Source organism: Astatotilapia calliptera, chromosome 8 (genome assembly GCF_964374335.1).
Source record: "Astatotilapia calliptera chromosome 8, fAstCal68.1, whole genome shotgun sequence".
NCBI lineage: Eukaryota > Metazoa > Chordata > Actinopteri > Cichliformes > Cichlidae > Astatotilapia > Astatotilapia calliptera.
In genome coordinates, this window is record NC_137429.1 from 23,827,577 (window position 1) to 23,844,955 (window position 17,379).

A 17,379-nucleotide genomic window follows, 5' to 3' on the forward strand; every position below is an offset into this window, starting at 1 on the left:
TTGTGAGGTCATGCGTGTAAACAGAATCAGAGCAAGCCCATAATGTGCCAGGTCAGTGATGGCCCATCCAGAGAGTATACAAACACAGAATAAATATATATACGAGGAAAGGAATAAACATGAACTTGATTTATTGTTGTTTGTATGAGCTGAATTTGTCTTGTCAGTAGAAACAGCTGTGTGAAGCCTCCGGGATGTAAATGTTTCGATGTTTTGGGTCATTCAGAGCTTCTTTCAGCTAAAAAGCCTCAGTTAGTATCACAGCAACAGCCGGGGAGTCCTTCAACCCGTTTCTGATTTGTTAACCACACGCTATCTGACAAAATCACCACACATTAGTGCTGTGATTTGGACTGTATTTGACCAATTAAAGACACACTCAGAGGGCATAATGTCTTTCTTTTTCACTCTACACGGTAAGCTGACCGTGACTAGGTGCTACTGCTTTCTATCGATTCACAGAGAGGAATACTCCACACTGACACGTTTTTAGTTTTTCTGCTCTACCTTCTTGAAAAAAAAAAAAGACGCTGCTAGATCTAAATCGGTAACAATTAGGTGAACTGAAGCGTGACGATCTCTGCTCTGTGTGATTCTGACCCTGTTATTAGGGCCAAGCCCCACCACTGCCGCAGTCATATCTGAAGGCATTTGAAGGTATTTTCCTGGCATGTTCACCGATGGAGTATCAAGGCTCTTGTTATTCCCATTTTCAGAGACAATTCTGATGATTAGCTTTTTCACAGGAACTAAATGTGTGAGAGGGTTGGTGTAATAGATAATGGAGGAGTGGCAGTTCTTTCCTTAATCGATCTGTGCTCAGCTGGGTGTTTTATTCATTGATTTCCTCCTACTGTTCGTTTTTACTGACATTTCTGCTGTTAGACCGTGTGGTACTGTGGCAGCAGTTTATTTTTACTGTGTTTGTGCCCTACCAAAAACATGTACTAACCTGGCATTATCACTCTTAACTCCACCATGACCAACAGCACAGAATACCCTGTAAACCTTCAGGCCTGTTAACAGCAATAAATGGTTGTATTAGTAACACACTCTACTTATTAAGGCCCTTGGTCACGAGTCATCAGTTCTGCTGACAGCTCCATCTGAGTGGGAGGAAGAAAAGCAAGTAGGTGATATTAGAGAGGCCAAAAGAAGATAATGCTTCTTAAATGAACCGTCCTAATTTGAATAGGGAATGGCTCATATTTGCAAAAAGCATGCTTTTATTTAATGGCTCCTTAATGGAAATGTGCAGACACAGTCCATCTTAATGGACTGAATCCTATAATAAAGTCAGCAGACTGACGACCACAATAAAGTTCGTTTCATGGGTTCAGTTTTCTACAAACAACTCTTGTGACCGACTGAAGAAATTTGCTTGAATCAGTTGGTATTTCGTGTGCATCCATGTCACTCTCTCACCCAGTCACTCAAGTTGAAGGCTAGAGTTTTAAAACTATTGTGCAAAGTGAGGTGTTATTTTACTGTTAAAGAGATTTATTGTTTGGGACTTTCACGTTGAGTTACCATGACTAAAAATCCCAGTCCAGTAAATGTGTTTGCTGTGCTTTGGTCATTGTTAATCCTCCCCTCTTGGCTAAGTGCCCCCTGAACGCTGTGGACACAAACAGAGTTCTGGTGATATACTGTACAGTGTGGTGTAATGTTCCCACCTCTGGCCAACATTTCCTTTATTCCTGAGGGCTATATGTTGTTATGGTGATGGGTAGCTCAGGTTAGAACAAGGAGGTATGAAAGTAGCGCTGTGTTACTTCAAGTGTGGAGTCACATCAGAGTCTCTTCACGTGTATTGTTAGAGAAGCACATGCGAGAGTTTGAAAACCAATGAGTGACAATGGAACAGGGACGCTCTGCTCCTTTTCTTATTACTCTTGCTCTCTTGATCCTGCCTTAAACTCCATCAATTCTTTCAAGGTCAAGTGCCACTGCTTTCTAAAACCATGTAATCCTGCAATGACTTGCTCCCATAACATTTCTTCTCTCTTAGTCTTCAACCAAAGGACAAAAGATGGACAAAAACTGACAAGAGCTTTAGTAGAACTGAATTCAAGACTTCCATTTCTGTGTTTATCCAACTACTAATAAAACTCAGAAGAAAGCAAAAACAGGTGATTTGTAATCATAGGTTCTTACTGACATAAGGTCAGGTCAGTTTCTATACATTGGTTTCAGACTGAGGGCAGAAGAGCAAGGCTCATACACAGAGTCGAGAAAAAGTGGAAGAATTTTAGACACGACACAGCAAAGTCAGACTTCCATGAAAAATAGTGCAAGGTAAGGTGATGTTACTGAGATGAACCCTTTGGATCAAAATAATGTGGCCACAGAGTAAAACACTGTTATATTATCACAGTACGATTACCATGATAGTCCACCACAAGACAATCATAAACACGTCATGATATTGGAGTGACTCAAATAGAGGACATAACCCCCCAAAAAACAGAGACAATAAAGTGAAAGAGTCTTGAACCACACCTCATTTCTTTACATGTTTCCTTCAAGGAGCTAGGCTTTCTTGCAACTGTTATTGGACCTGATCATTTGCAGAGGAATGGCTTTTGATTGTTTGTTTCTTAAGTCCATTAACACTGACTCACTATGAATCATTAAAGCATAAAAAGGCACCTAACTCAAGGGGTGAACCAGTGTTGTGTCTACACAGACAATTTAGCAAAGAACCAATTTTAAATTGTATCATTAGACAGTTTTGTGTTACTAGCAGCCTGTCACAACAACATATCATTGTTCCCATTTCTTCAGATGAATTTGTGAAAAATACAAAAGACGACACAGTTTTCCTGGCATAAAATCATATTTTTGCAACAAGAATGTGATTCACTAACAGTTATTACAAACACAAAAAACCTGGCCTATCTCTGCATGGTGTGCAGTGTGTCAGCCGGTGCTGTTGGGGATCTCAGGGATCTGATCCACCATGCAATACCATCTGGAAAGAGTCTGATTGGCATCAACATGACAATGATCCTAAACACACAGACAATGCAGTAAAACCATATCTGGACAGAAAAACACACAGGAGAACACTATTGGTCAAGGACTGGCCTCCCCAGAGCCCAGACCTCAACATTACTGAAGCATTGTGGGATCATAGTGACCAAATATAGACTTTCAAGCTCGACAGAACTGTTTGTGCCTTAGATACTGTATTCCCATGTACGTTTGCACATGTTTCAATAAATTGATGCACACATTTCCCAGCTTCCTAGAAAAATATATAAATATTTGCACAGTAATGTAGTGCTTTATCACCGTGGTTACATAATATCATTGTTTTTCAAATTTAATAATGTGCCAGTTCACCTAATTAGCCCTGTGATTAGCTTTCTGTCATTTTCCCTTTGTGAGTTTGTTCTTCACAACAAATTAATAAACTTCCAGTTGTCCTCATGTATTTCATAATTGGCACCACAACCAAGAACAGTACCACCAGAGTATTGATAAGGTATCTAAAGGGATAATGGGATGATACATTGCCGTATTCATTATTTTGCGTCATTGCTACTACAAAGAATAGAAAACAATTCTGCATTCTTATTTCACAAGGGATGGTTGGAAGGATGGAATAATGAAAGCTGTATATAATCCCTAATCAAAACATGGAATAGGATAGACTTATTCCTAGACTACAAGTCACCTTCACCATTTCACATACATTTATTTCATCCTCCCTGCATTCACATTCAAGTAAATCCAGTTTAGAAACACCAGTTAACTGAAAACTGATTTTTTTTCTACTGTGGGAGGAAGCTGGCGGACCCGGTTGCTCTTTGGTTTGCACTCATTGCTCAGACACACTTAACCTGGTGCATTGTGCTTGTAGCAGTGATTGTCCGGGCTGAGAAAGAAATTTAATGTCAAATAAATCAGTAAATAATGAAAGCAGATGTGTTGTCTTCAGGACATCTGCAACAATAACACCATCTCATTTAATCTAATACTAATTACTCAGCAATTACTTGGCAGGTGTGGAGGTTTATGGCTTTCATTATTCCAGCTCGTGCTTTTTTGATGGAACAAAAACAATCCACCCACAGAGGGTTTATGAATAAACACTGAACCTGCATTACATGCTTCTGAAAACAATGTATTCTAAGAAACTCAGTTATTATTCATGCCCTTCATATTCCTTTAGTTGAAGAGGTGTAAAGCAAAGATGCATGCGAAGAAAAATGTCTTACTGGAACAGATTCACGCTGTCTTGGTCATTTGGTTTTATCACCAAGCTGAAAGGCTCTGTGAGGTCCTTCCTGCTGTCTGCCAACATCACTTCTTTTCTGTGTCATCGTCACCCTGTTCCCATCTCGTACCTTATCACCGTCATCGTTCTCTCCCTGTCAGCCCAAACCCCCCCTCTGTGTCCATCTTACCCTTTCCCAGTTGTTCTTCTTATTCAGCTTCCGTGTTTGTTGAAGAGCCAGTAAAAGTCAGGCCAGCAGCAGCTGTCCAAACACGGATAGCCCCCCACAGGTTCCTAGTTGATTTCCTGCAAGCTATTACTATTGCCCAACATTTCCACTACTGTCACCATGGTGCCAGTCGTTGGAGGGGGGCTGAACTAGCAGTGCGAATATGTGATAAAATGAAAATGAAGGAGAGCTTCAGGGAGCTGAGGAGAAACTATGAAACTGGAGAATAAGAAATAAAAATGCCCATGAAGAATAAAATGACAAATGTAACGGTTTAAGAAAACAAAAGTCTGTGAAGGTTCTCAGTCATCCAGGTCATCGTAGTCAAAGGAGCTTGCAAAGAAAAGCATCTGGACTTCTTTAAGTTGCTTGAAGACGTTTCACCTCTCTCGGATGAGAGGTGAAACCTTCACAGACATATCTAAATCACAAACTATTTTGTGTGTGAATTGCAAACCTACATTAACAGACCTACTCTCTTACTGAGCACCACAAACAGGTGATACATACAACACGGACTTACTATGGGTTCTTGGATATACTGGCTTTTATGGAGCTCTTCACTTGTCTGCTGCGGCTGGAAAGAACACTTATGAAATCTAGACAGAGAAGCAAATCAGTGAGCTGGAAAACACTTAAGGGTCTGGCGGTAATTTACCTGTCACAAATATCATTTCACACACTGGATGTAGGAAACGTTTGGCTATCACATAGTATAAATGACACTAAAATATAAATTTGATACAAGGCAGTATCTTTGCCTCTCTCTTAGTCATCTTTTGAAGCCATTGACTACACAGCATATCAGAGGAGTCATGCTGAGTCATTGATCCTTGGGGGCTCTTTGCGTCGCTTTTAAATGACTGAAAATCTGATTGATTTCTACATTTTGTCAAAAGTCAAAAAGGATATGTAATAAAAGTCCACTTGTGGTTCTATGTATGCTGAGATCAACAGAAGACAAATGACTGCCAAGACATTCAAAGATCCTGCAGTCTGTCCATTTTACAGTAAGATTGAACAACAGGAACAGCAAGACAGATGGTCGAGCTAACTACTAGAAACTGCTAAAAAACATTGCTTTAAACACTTGCAGACTGAAACTCCAAACCTTTACTTGCTAAAGACATAACAGTCCAGGCATGCGGAGCAGTTTACACCAATACTCTTCACAATATTCAGTTTGACAGACTCAAAAACATGTTTTAGGGTACTGGACCACCACATGCTGCCAACTCAATGCCTCATCACTTAAGACTATCAAACACAATTAGCAAGGCAAAGAAGCAGTATGAACGCTCACTTGCACTATTCTAGGTTTGAACCTGCATGCTCTTTTCTCTGGCAGCTACAGTTTCTTCTCCATCATCCATCCTCTTTCACTTATTCTTATCAGGGTTACGTAGGGTTGGAGCCTTTCTCAGCTACAATAGGGTACAAGCCAGGGTACATCCTGGGCAGGTTGCCAGTCTTATGAGGGTTAATGACATCTAATATGACACTACATACTGCTTCCCATCTGGGTGAAGGACACTCACAAAAGAGACTATTAATCTCAATAGTTTCAAATTCTAGTTTTAAAAAAGGATTCAATGAAAACATTCTTCCAAAAAATATTCCCTCATTTATTGAAAGGGAAAGTTGCTGTCAACTGTCCACCATCTAATCTAATGAGTGTAAAGGCCAGGGCATATGGGTTACATCATTTTCATACTCATCAAACCACTCGTTGACCCTTCATGCCCTGTGAATGGGATTCTGGAAAACAAGTCCCATCAGCATCAAGACGTTTCATCAAACGTTGATCACGGGTGATTACGCTGAAGAACTTTCCATTTGTTATCAGTGCCCCACCATCTAAGAGGACAAGTTAATCCAAAACAACCACTCAACCACTGCATTCATGATCCCCCAGATCTTACTGAAGGTTTCAACACTCAGGTTTTTTATTTAATCTGTTTTCCGATAGACCAGATTTGACAAAAAAACCTGAAGTTAAAAAAGAACAGGCAGCATCACAGCTGCTGTTCAACACCGTCTTCCATTCCACTCAAATGTGAAATAACACTCACCGTGTCTGATTTTTGAATGCCCACCACCTAATTATCTAGCACTTTGCTTTAGCAAAAGGTTTTTTTTTGTATTTATAGTTCTATGACTAGGGATGGGTATCGTTTAGGTTTTATCCGATACCGGTGCCAAATCGGTACTTTTGAAACGGTGCCGGTGCTTAAACGGTGCTCGAACCGGTGCTTAAAGAATGGAGAACACAAAATTGGTCCATAAACCTCTCATGTTCAGCTGGTTTTTGTAAAAAGATAACAATGTTAGCCTTTTCTGCAGCTATGGGGCATATATGGTATCACTCTTGGCTGGAAGCAGTGCTTAAACAATGGAAAAAACACAAACTTTGTCCAAAAACCTCTCATGTTTAACTGTTTTCCACTTCTTCTTTGGTCATTTTAGCCTTTTTGGCCAGCGTGAAGGGAGTATCTGCCATCAAACAAGAAGACAGCCGCATGTAGCTATGATGATGTTTGCTAGTTCACCTTACCTGCATTAATGTAATAACGTGGTTAGCCTACTCAACGTAAATTACACACGAACATTAAGCTACTCACGCAGAGGAGAACGGCTGCTGCTGCATCATCATCCTCATCATTTCTGCTACACTGGCAGGGCTAGGGGCCAGGACTCTATTCTTCGGGTTTTTGGGGGATGTTGCTCCGGGTCCGATAACTGGCAACCCACCCGACGTGCACGGTGTGAGGTCTCGCAGAAAGCTATCAAATACGGCGCATTTCTCGGCTTTTAAAAAAACGCTATGCGTCGCCAGCTGTTTAATCGGATTCTTGGTGTTACCTCCTTTGACAGTATCACAGTATCACCTTAAAGCACTTGTTGCTGCTGAGTTTGCATATTTTGCTGTGAAGTACAGCCAGACTTTTGACCGCTTCGCCTTGGGCATTTTTAATCTGTAGCTCTGCTCTAACAGAACGTACGTACCTGGCCCCGCCTACTATCCTCGGAAACGTAAAACGATTGGCTAGAAGTGTATCACAGCTCAGGAAAAAAAGCACCGAAATAAAGCACCGAAATGTGCGCTGCTTTTCGGTCTGGTTACTACCGTTTATGTCAGAACCGGTGCCATCATGGCACCGGACACCGGTACCCATCCCTATCTATGACTAACCATTTTCTATCTATTTTGGGTCCCTTGACGCTCATACTAACACTGGTAGGGACGCTGTGTATCCACCTGCTAATTTCCTGGATTTAATGATGTGAAATTAGGGACCACGTTTGTAGAGAAAACTCGCCCACAAATCGAGCACAGCAGGTCGTCTTACATGGTAATTAGGAAGTGTTAAATTAAGCTTAAGCTTTAACAAATCTCTGGGATTTGCATTTCCACAAGCAGGTTTGTAAAGTTGTCAAGAGTTTGATGAGCCCACCTCAGAACACATATATGTATCATAAGTCTTACAGCAGGAAATTGGACCAGATTATGAAAGTGTTCTTGGGAGAACACCAGGATGTATTTCATGTTGTTTCCAAGCGCATAAAAGAGTTGTCTAGTTGATAGCTATCTACAGTTTACAATGTACTCTGTGTGTTATGGTGTGTTGAGAATACAATAGATTAAAAAGTCTTTACAGCTCTGAACTCTTTTCACAAACATGTCCCTGCTGAAGCTCTGAGAAATGTTTTTGTTTGCCCATTGCTGTACTTGCTATCTCCTGCCCTATTACTAAGACTACCAGTGGAGTACAGGTATTAAACTGCTGCATGGGTGGCTTACGGAAAGGAAGGTCAGCAGCCCAATTAGCCCCTGCTGAAATGCGAAGAGGTGAAGTGATGGAGTGAAAGACAGGCAGTAAATTATAACATTAGGTGTTTCTTTTTTCTCTCTTCTCCCAAGCAGTAGATTGCTTTTTGTCCTGGTCTTACAGAAATGATTTTTTTTCCTCCAGGAGGAGAAACATTTATCTCATTTGATTTAGGATGGGAGCGTTCACCACCGTTAAATGATCCTAAAATAAAAGGAGTTGCAGTAGCAGTAATGGGACAATGTGTCAGTCTGCACACAGCAGGTGAGGAGAACAGGAAGTCCAGTCATATCTGCCATTTAACTGCTCAATTTTCAAAGTAAAAACCCTTTTTATACTACCCTGTTATACTACTGTCCTGTTGTGACCATTTGCATTTTTTCTTTTTTTTGCACAAACAAGAAAATTAGAAAAACTGTTCTCTAATGTCCCTCATTTATTCTGCAGGCTGTATCTGAAAGATGGCTGACAATTGGCCACAATCCTCTCGTGAAGCCTGAGTGGTTTTGCATAAACTGGAGGGTGGATCTCCCTTTGAAAACGAAGAATAGTATTGGCCTTTCATTCACAAGGTATGCTATCTCTTAAGAACAAAAACCCATCAGGAAAACATACTGATGCCATAGATCAAGGGAGCTTTGGGTTGTTTTGCAGTAGACGTTTATACAATCCACCGTTTGACAGAATGAAGGTTTGAAGCCTTTTAAGGTGCTTCCACAGTGGCTTCCATTTTCCAACCCAGAGGCTATGTCTATCATTTATATACAGCCTATTACTCTTCCCTGATTTCTTAGTATTGAGACGGTCCCTAACTTCATTACCTTTCCCTCACATCAAGTTGCCAGGTTTTAATATCGGATTATGAGGTTCAAATATGCCACGCAACAACAGTCAAGCTTTATCCTGCACAATGACACAACTCTGCTGATAACTGAATGAAGGTTATGAAATCTGAACTTAACTGATGGTCTTAATATCAAACCCTAAAAATACAACCCTTGTGTGTTTTCTACATTTTCAAATGTGCATCGTAGATTTGATCAAAGACGCACAACCAAATCTTTGCTTTTCATCACCCTCGCTTTCACTGTTCGTCATCCTCACAGGGATATGTGTGTAACGCTGTGTTTATGCGAGTGCGTGTCATCTTATATGAGTGTGCATGACAGCGACGTTATGCACTCCTTCATATGTAATTCAAGTGATTGCTTCTGTCCTGGTGTGACTGCAGGAGCTTAAGGCAACAGCTGTTCTCTGCTGCTCTGACTGTTGTGGCCGCATCCCACATCTCCCCACTCCACTACTGTCACTCCACATTCCTGTGCTGGCGCATATCTGAAGGCTCAGACCTGTTTTTTGTATCATTTGAGATTGCAAAAATCTGCATTAACAAGACATGGGCGTTTTTGGAAAGGGTTAAAGGATCGTTAATAAAAGTCCAGCTGTACAGATCAGCTTTGTTGTAATTTGTAGAGGTTTGCAGATCTCTGTCAATGTTTTACACATATTCATATTCTCTCTGTTTCTTTTAAAGAAAGATGAGAAACAGGCTGAGTTGACAAAGTAATAAATGACAAACCAGCTACAGAATTAAGCTTTCCATCATTATAAATCTGTTGGACTGAAGTTATTTGAACACCTTTTCCTGTCCTAAACATCGCACTCGTGTGAATCTAACTTATTCTGTGAATCTATTCTTCTTGGGACGAAGACTAAAAGAAGACTAAAGCATAAAGACAATAGCCAAGTGGATCAAGTCTGTTTCCAAATGTCTTGCTGACACTCATTCAAGCTGCAATCTGGGCAGTTATTAGGCTGGGTCAACACCTTTGCCATGTTTCTCGAGTTGTTCTCCAGCAGTTTTAAGCATGATGGGATCTGCCGCGGGTGGGGCCACTGCCATCTGGGGGAGTCGATCCAACGCGGGATAGTGCTTGCCAATGTTTAGGTGGGCTGTACATGTCAAAGCGATAATCACTTGAATGCCAGAACCCGAAGCTGTCAAGCAGAACACTGGCTTTTAACGAGATGATCAATATCATTCACTTCACAGGTCAGTGGTTTAATGTTGTGGCTGATTGGTGTGCATCTCTTCTTTATCTACCTCCTCTATCTATGCTCAGTGCACTCCCAGTATTGAAAGCTCCAAAAAATCCAATTCCTTTAATGACAACTTGATGCTAGCTCCAAAAATGATTTAAGCTCCCATTTTAAAATCACCCATTTCTATATTTACCCATTTAGAGTTTTATTAAGCCTAAAAGTGAGCTAAAAAGTTAGCTTAAAGTTTGTTTTGACTGAGGTGTCAGTCATTTATATACCATTGAAAGAAGTAGAAAAAAAGAGAAAAAATAAGCTTATAATTTGATTGTCTATGGAAAAAAGCATGCAAATAACATAGTCTGAAAGAAACTGTAATAGATGTCAGGGTAATGTCTCCATTAATGGAACCAGTTCCATGATATTGCTTTGATTTGTTTTTCATGGTTACGTTACCCAAGCTCTTTTCTTGGGTCTATCAGGCTTACAGGTGTGCTGGCCTTTGGCAAAAAAAAGTGTATCAATATGCAAACAGTGAAGTATTTCAAAAGCCATCATCTACAAAAGTTCCCAAGCAGGCAACAAAGAACTTTATATTGATTAATCCTCCGAGATGCATTCTACTAGCTTTGGCCCAAACTCATTTTCTCTGTCATGTTTTCTATTCTTCAACCAGCAGTTGCTCTCAGCAGCAATTATGCTATTATCTAAACCACACAAAAGACCAGTGCAGGCAAAGTGGAACAAAACACAATCTTGGTCCTTTTAACAAGTATGTGTTGCCTCAGGTAACATTAGGCATTTCTGCAGACCTCTCAAAGGAATATGGGTGGCAAATCTGTGCCAAGATTCAACTTTTTCGTGAGTAGAAAGCTCTGTTCTCTGCTATTGTATCATAGAATATCTGTATGCATGTACTAAATTTCAATACTTTAATTATAAGAAAACTGCCATGCTACTCTATGCCCCTTGTAGAAATTTCATCTGTATTAACCTCACTGACCTAGTCCTCAAGGTTTCAAATTCAGATATGCCCTATCTAGGTTAAGTGGGTATTTCTGTTTATTTCTGCATGGAACTCAATTCTTCACATTCACACCACAGTATGTCCTCCATTTCTTCTTCTTTCCCTCATGAATTATCAATAGCTTGCTCCCGTGCGTGGTGATAAGTCTTTGAAAAGTGACCGTGAATACATATAAGCAGACATTAAGAATTGATCAGCACCTGCTACATTCACATCACCACAAGATTATTTTTTGTGCTCTCCAGGAAACATAGAATACTGTATGTGTCAGAGTTCCTACCAGGAAGGGCATGGCAAGGTCAGCGAAGTAAACAAACGCGGCCCCCAGTGTAAATCCTACAGCCACAGGCACGAAAGCAAATGAGCCGTACTTCCCAGTATCCTCCGCCATGTCGATGGCTGGGGCCAGCAGTGACCAATAGGAAGCAGCCAGCATTACCTGAAATACACAGAAAAAGAGGGCAAAGAGGAAATTTAAAAAAAGAAGAAGAATATGAAGCTTGGATTTTTGTGTACTTTTGGTTTCAGTCCAAAAATGCTGTCAGGTTAGAGGGAAAAGGATGGAGGATGCCCTATAGTGCTGTAAAGTCATGAGTCACCCCTCAATTCTTTATATTTTGTTAGGAAAATGGAAATGATGAAATGATAAACATATCCATCCATCCATCCATTCGCTTCCGCTTATCCTTTTCAGGGTCGCGGGGGGCGCTGGAGCCTATCCCAGCTGTCATAGGGCGAAAGGCGGGGTACACCCTGGACAGGTCGCCAGTCTGTCACAGGGCCAACACACAGGGACAGACAACCATTCGCACTCACATTCATTCGCACCTAGTGGCAATTTGGATTATCCAATTAACCTATCCCCACAAACTGCATGTCTTTGGACATGATAAACATATACTACGTGGAAATCCATGGAAATAAATTATATAGGGCAATTCAATCCTTCAACACAGCCTGAACACTCCGAGGCAAGTTTTCTTGTCATTTCCTGAAGTAGTCTTCAGGAATAGTTCTCCAGGCTTCTTGAAGGACTTTCAAAGCTCTGTTGGATGCTGACTGTCTTTGGTCCCGTTCTCTGTCAAGATGATCCTACACTGCTTCACTAATGTTGAGGTCTGGACTTTTTTCTTAAGGTTTTTCACAGGAGCCAAACGTTATTGTAAGCTTTTTTTTTTTTAGTGGTCTTAAGCGATAGTTCTTCAGGTGTTCAGAAGTGCTTTCAAAGTTCTTTGGATTTTGGCTGCTTTTTCACTCATTTTCAGTCCAGTCCTTGCAACAGTAAATCCTTGCACTCAACTCAAGGGATGAACTAGTGTTGTGTATATTTGTAACTGACGATTTAGCAAATAACCAACTGTTAAATTGTTACAATATGTTAAACATAGGATGACAGGCAAAAAAAACTACTTATCAAAAACTCTGCATATTTAAGCAACAAATGTCCAAAAGGAAACGCAGTTGATCCATCTACTGTTCATTGAAGCCTTATCAGAAATGCTGTGAGTGGAAGGGTGACTTCCAAGAAGCATTCTTAAGAAAGAGAAATGGGGAGAAAAGACTGAGGTATGCCAAACATGATGACTGGGGTGAAAAATCGGTGGCAACAGGTGTTATGGAGTGATGACTCTAAATTTGACATTTTTGGTTCAAATCATTGTCAATATGTAATGGGTACAACAGTGAGTGTCTACAGCTATCTGTAAAACACAGTGAAGTTCTATCAGAGTTTGGAGCTGCATTTCAGACAGTGTTAAAATTGATCGGCATATCAACAACGCCAATACACCAACTGATAAAACCATACCTAGATAACATTTTTTTTAGAAAAACACACATAATGGAACACTTTCAGTCATAGAGCGATGCCCCCAGAGCCACAACCTCAGCATTATTGAAGCAGTGTAAGATCATCTTGACAGAGAATGGCAAAAAAGGCAGCCAACATCCTTCAAGAAGTCTGGAGAGCTATTCCTGAATACTGCATAAAGAAATTAAAAGAAAGCTTGCCCAAGACAGTTCAGGCTATGCTAAATAAAGATGATGATGCCAAATATTGACTTTCAACTCACCAGAATTGTACAAATGCTCGTTTCCCACAACCTGTATCATGTTTGTATGTTTTTAATAAATCAATGCACCAATTTTCCATTTTAAAGAAATAATGGATGACAGGACTTTTGCACAGTACTGTAAAGCTGTCCGTGTAAGCCAATCAAGACATAAATTTAAACTTGGCAGATAGAAAGTTATAAAACAAAACTATCAATCAAAATTTTTCCATTAAAAATCTTCAATCCCAAGAGCTGTTTTATAAAATCCAAAACAGTGTGACCTATAGAAACTATCATTTATTAATATCAGATTTATCTTATGGAGATTTTTTAGTTGGTTTCATTTTATTGCTTCTTTTCTGTCGCAGCATGGCAGATGAAACTCTGTTGGCAGCGACACTGATCTTTTCAAATTCTTTCAGGTCACCTGAATTGCCTATTTGAAGCATTTCTCTGATCATTCATAACATCAAGACACAACACTCCAGTCTGAAGATCTTCAGTAACAAATGGTGCATAATAATTAACAGTGAACATCAATGTTAACAGCACTTAAAACTGCAATTGAATTCTTTTGAAGTTCCCCAAGTTTTATTGGTGCATGTGTGGATATGTGTGCTGCCATTGTCACTGTGTGTAATTGTCCAGTATTCAGTACCTTAGTCTGTTTGTATAAGCTGTCAAAGTCCAGACAGAGAGAGCAGCACACAGCAGTGCAGCTTTTCAAGCTTAATGTGTGTGTACACAACACATATTCAGCTTCTATTGTGCATCACTGAAAAGTTGCCGAAGCACTTTTTTTTGTCTTGGAGACCCCTGTTGAAGTTATGTAGAGGTGCTTATCAAGCATAACAATGCCAAAGTTGACTAGAATCCTGGGAGATAAAAGGTTTTGTCTTATTTGTGTTGAACTATCCGAGCTTTGCAGCAATCAAGTGACTGAAAGTGACAAATGATCATCATTTCTTACTCATCAAAAAGATCCCATTCTATTTTCCATCTACACTATAACCTGTCTGACACACTCAAACACGTTATTTTATCCATTTGCCTAAATGTGATTTCTTGCCACTTTCAGATTGGCAGTCAAAAACTACCTGCACTTACTTTTAAAGCTTTCATGACAGAAATGCCATTTATTCTGAGTGCAGCAGCTTTCAAACTGAATACCCAGTCAGCAGCACCATGGAGAGGGAACAAAGTTATGAGGATATAAAAAGAAAGCTCAATTTAAAAGAATATAAATTGCATTTCTTTGTGCCCATGACAGTAAAAAATTATGTCTACGGTTTAAAAAGAAGCCAGAAAGAAACCTAGTGAGAAATTGAACCAAACTAAAAATCCAGTTGAACAATATGGCATTTAATGAAATTAAAGTTATTTCAGTGGTAATACAGTACAATAACCTCATTACAAAAACAGCCAAAGAAACCCTTAAAAAAGAAGAAGAGCAGATCTACAGCATTCATTAATGCAATCAGGCCTTCTTTACATGATCTAACTGATCATTTCCAAACTCACACCATGTTTTTAGCCATGTTGGATCCTGATGATGTTTATCAAAGACCTCCATACTAATCCCAGCCCTAAGGGAAGGGTTAGAATCAGGATTTAACACCAGTGATGACTTAGACCTCAAAATGTTAAAAGGCAGCAACATTTCAGCAACTTTTTATTGTAATGTTAGAATTTTCTTTTAGTTACCCTATAAAATGCAAATGATTGGCTGACTTCTTGGTTGAAGAAGAATGACCAATTTGATACACTCACATGTATGACTGAAGTTTTTTCCTCTTCTTCTAACTGGAAAAACTTAATGAGAAGAAGGGTTTTGCCAGTGAAACTGATTACAGGGGCCACGGCACTGAACTTAATGGGGGCACTGGTTTTAAATGTGTATGATTATACCAGCAGCAGCCTGATTGCTGATTACAAAAGAAGCTCCCTTTCTCTGCTGTTCCACTTCAATTGCTTTCCAATTATAACTGGTAGTTTTAAGCAATCTGGTTGCTAAGCAAAAGCAACTGGTTCTAGTGATAACTCAAAAAGTAGGACCTTTTCGTTTGCTCCTCTGTTAACTTGGAAACTTCTTAGAGGCTTGGCTCATTTTGACAATTTGACCTCACGCCTAGTTGCACCAGCAGCATAAGCCATAATCACACCAGACATTTTTCTTTTTTCATCTTCAACACTAGGTTTCATCACATTCAATTTCCATTCCCTGAGTAAAAAGAATGCAATTTTGCAATCTGGAGAACATTATATAGTTTTGTGCCAATTAAATTAAGCCCAGTGAGCTATCTAAATATTACAGCAGCAATCCAAAGTCAAAGTGCAATGAGTAGAAACGCTTTTGCTGCACACAGATATCAAGCCTCAGGTGCACAATCTTTGCATTTGTTATGTGAATGAGAATTCAAGCACGGTCAACCAATTACATTTCAAACTCTGTTCACCACTATTTATCTTACATCCACTGAAGCCTAACAAATAGTCCAATATTAGCTGTTTTGAAATGTATTAGTATCTGCATTTATAATGGGCGAAAAATTAAAATGTAAAAAGTAAAGAAAACATGGAAGAACTCTTCAACCATGTTGATGTTGTGTAGTTTGTCCACCAGAAGGCCCCCTACAAATTTCCAGAACATGTGTTTGAAACACACAAAAACACAACTAGCTGATCTGAGTTAGACAGCGTAAGTAAAAACTAAGTACTCATAACAAACGTTAGGGGACTATCTTTATATATAAGTTCTGAAAGAAAGAACTATCAGCTGATATCAGCATCAGTCTTAAAAATCCTATTGTGATTGGGCTCTAACAACCACTATATAATATATTAAATAGGTGGAAGTGACTTGAGAATAGTTTTGACAAAATGAAGAAAAAGGCAAGAAATCAAACTACGGACATGTACAATCAACCTATTTACAAACTTGTGCATAAGATGACTGGTGTTATAAAGAGAATTACTAACTATTATAAATTATTTCCACACTTAAAGTACAAACTACAGTTAGCTACACCTTAGTGGCAAAGAACTTGAATTAAAAACACACACATATATTTATAAATTCACATTTATCCATTTAACTCGCATTCATTTATTTTTTCACATTTAGACTATTTGTCATATCCTTACATTCTTTTGAGTGATGAGCTAAGTGGATAATAGTTATAGCTTATAGCTATTTTTAGCACAGAGACATGAAAGTTTTTACTCTGTTGATACAGAGTTTTATTTCAAGCTACATTTATAAATTCTACTTCTCAAACAAATAGTACTGATTAATGAAAGGGGTAAAATAATTAACAAAGAATATAATCAATGTAATCATTAACTGAGTTTGCTGTAATGTATCTAACTGATGCTCTAAAAACATGAATTTTCTTTGATTGTCATACTAAAAATCACTTCACGAGCTTCTCAACATAGCCACTTAAAAAGAACACACTGATTGTGAAATCGTGCATAATGGTGTTCATACTATTGTTCATGCAACTTTCATATTCAGTTGCTAAAAAAATGATTCAATACTGCTTTTAGTTTACAAAGTTTAGTTACAAAGATCATTGTTCCTTCTTTTGTTTACAGCAGAAGGTTATGGGATCCGTTGTTATTATGCTATTTATGTGTAGAGTGCACTACAGCAACTCTAGCCTAAAGGCCAATGGTATCACAAGTACTTCATTAAGTACTAAGATCTCAGTGGTTTGGGGTTTAATGTCAGGATCATTACTTTTCAGCATCACATAGTCCAAATCATGCAGGAGCTTATCGATTACTAACTACTTTTAGATGGGGTGAAGTTTTTTATCTACTGCCATCCTGCTGTATGATGTCTTTAACTGTTTAGGTGATTTCTTCAATCAATAAGTCTGACAGCAATCAGGCCTGGCTGTCAGTAGTGAAACTGATTTTTTTTTAACTGTACTTAGTTAATTCATGAGCTAATAAAGACAGACAATAAT

At 39.2% G+C, this 17,379-nt stretch overlaps 1 protein-coding gene across 2 annotated transcripts in view; it reads right to left on the reverse strand.

The window, feature by feature from the left end:
- Positions 1 to 17,379, reverse strand: part of slc39a11 (solute carrier family 39, member 11) — a 173,742-nt gene that overhangs the window by 119,099 nt on the left and 37,264 nt on the right. For both annotated transcript variants that reach the window (XM_026177301.2, XM_026177300.2), the window contains exon 4: positions 11,632 to 11,790. In XM_026177301.2, coding sequence (XP_026033086.1) covers positions 11,632 to 11,790 — 159 coding nt within the window. The remainder of the gene's footprint in view (positions 1 to 11,631; positions 11,791 to 17,379) is intronic.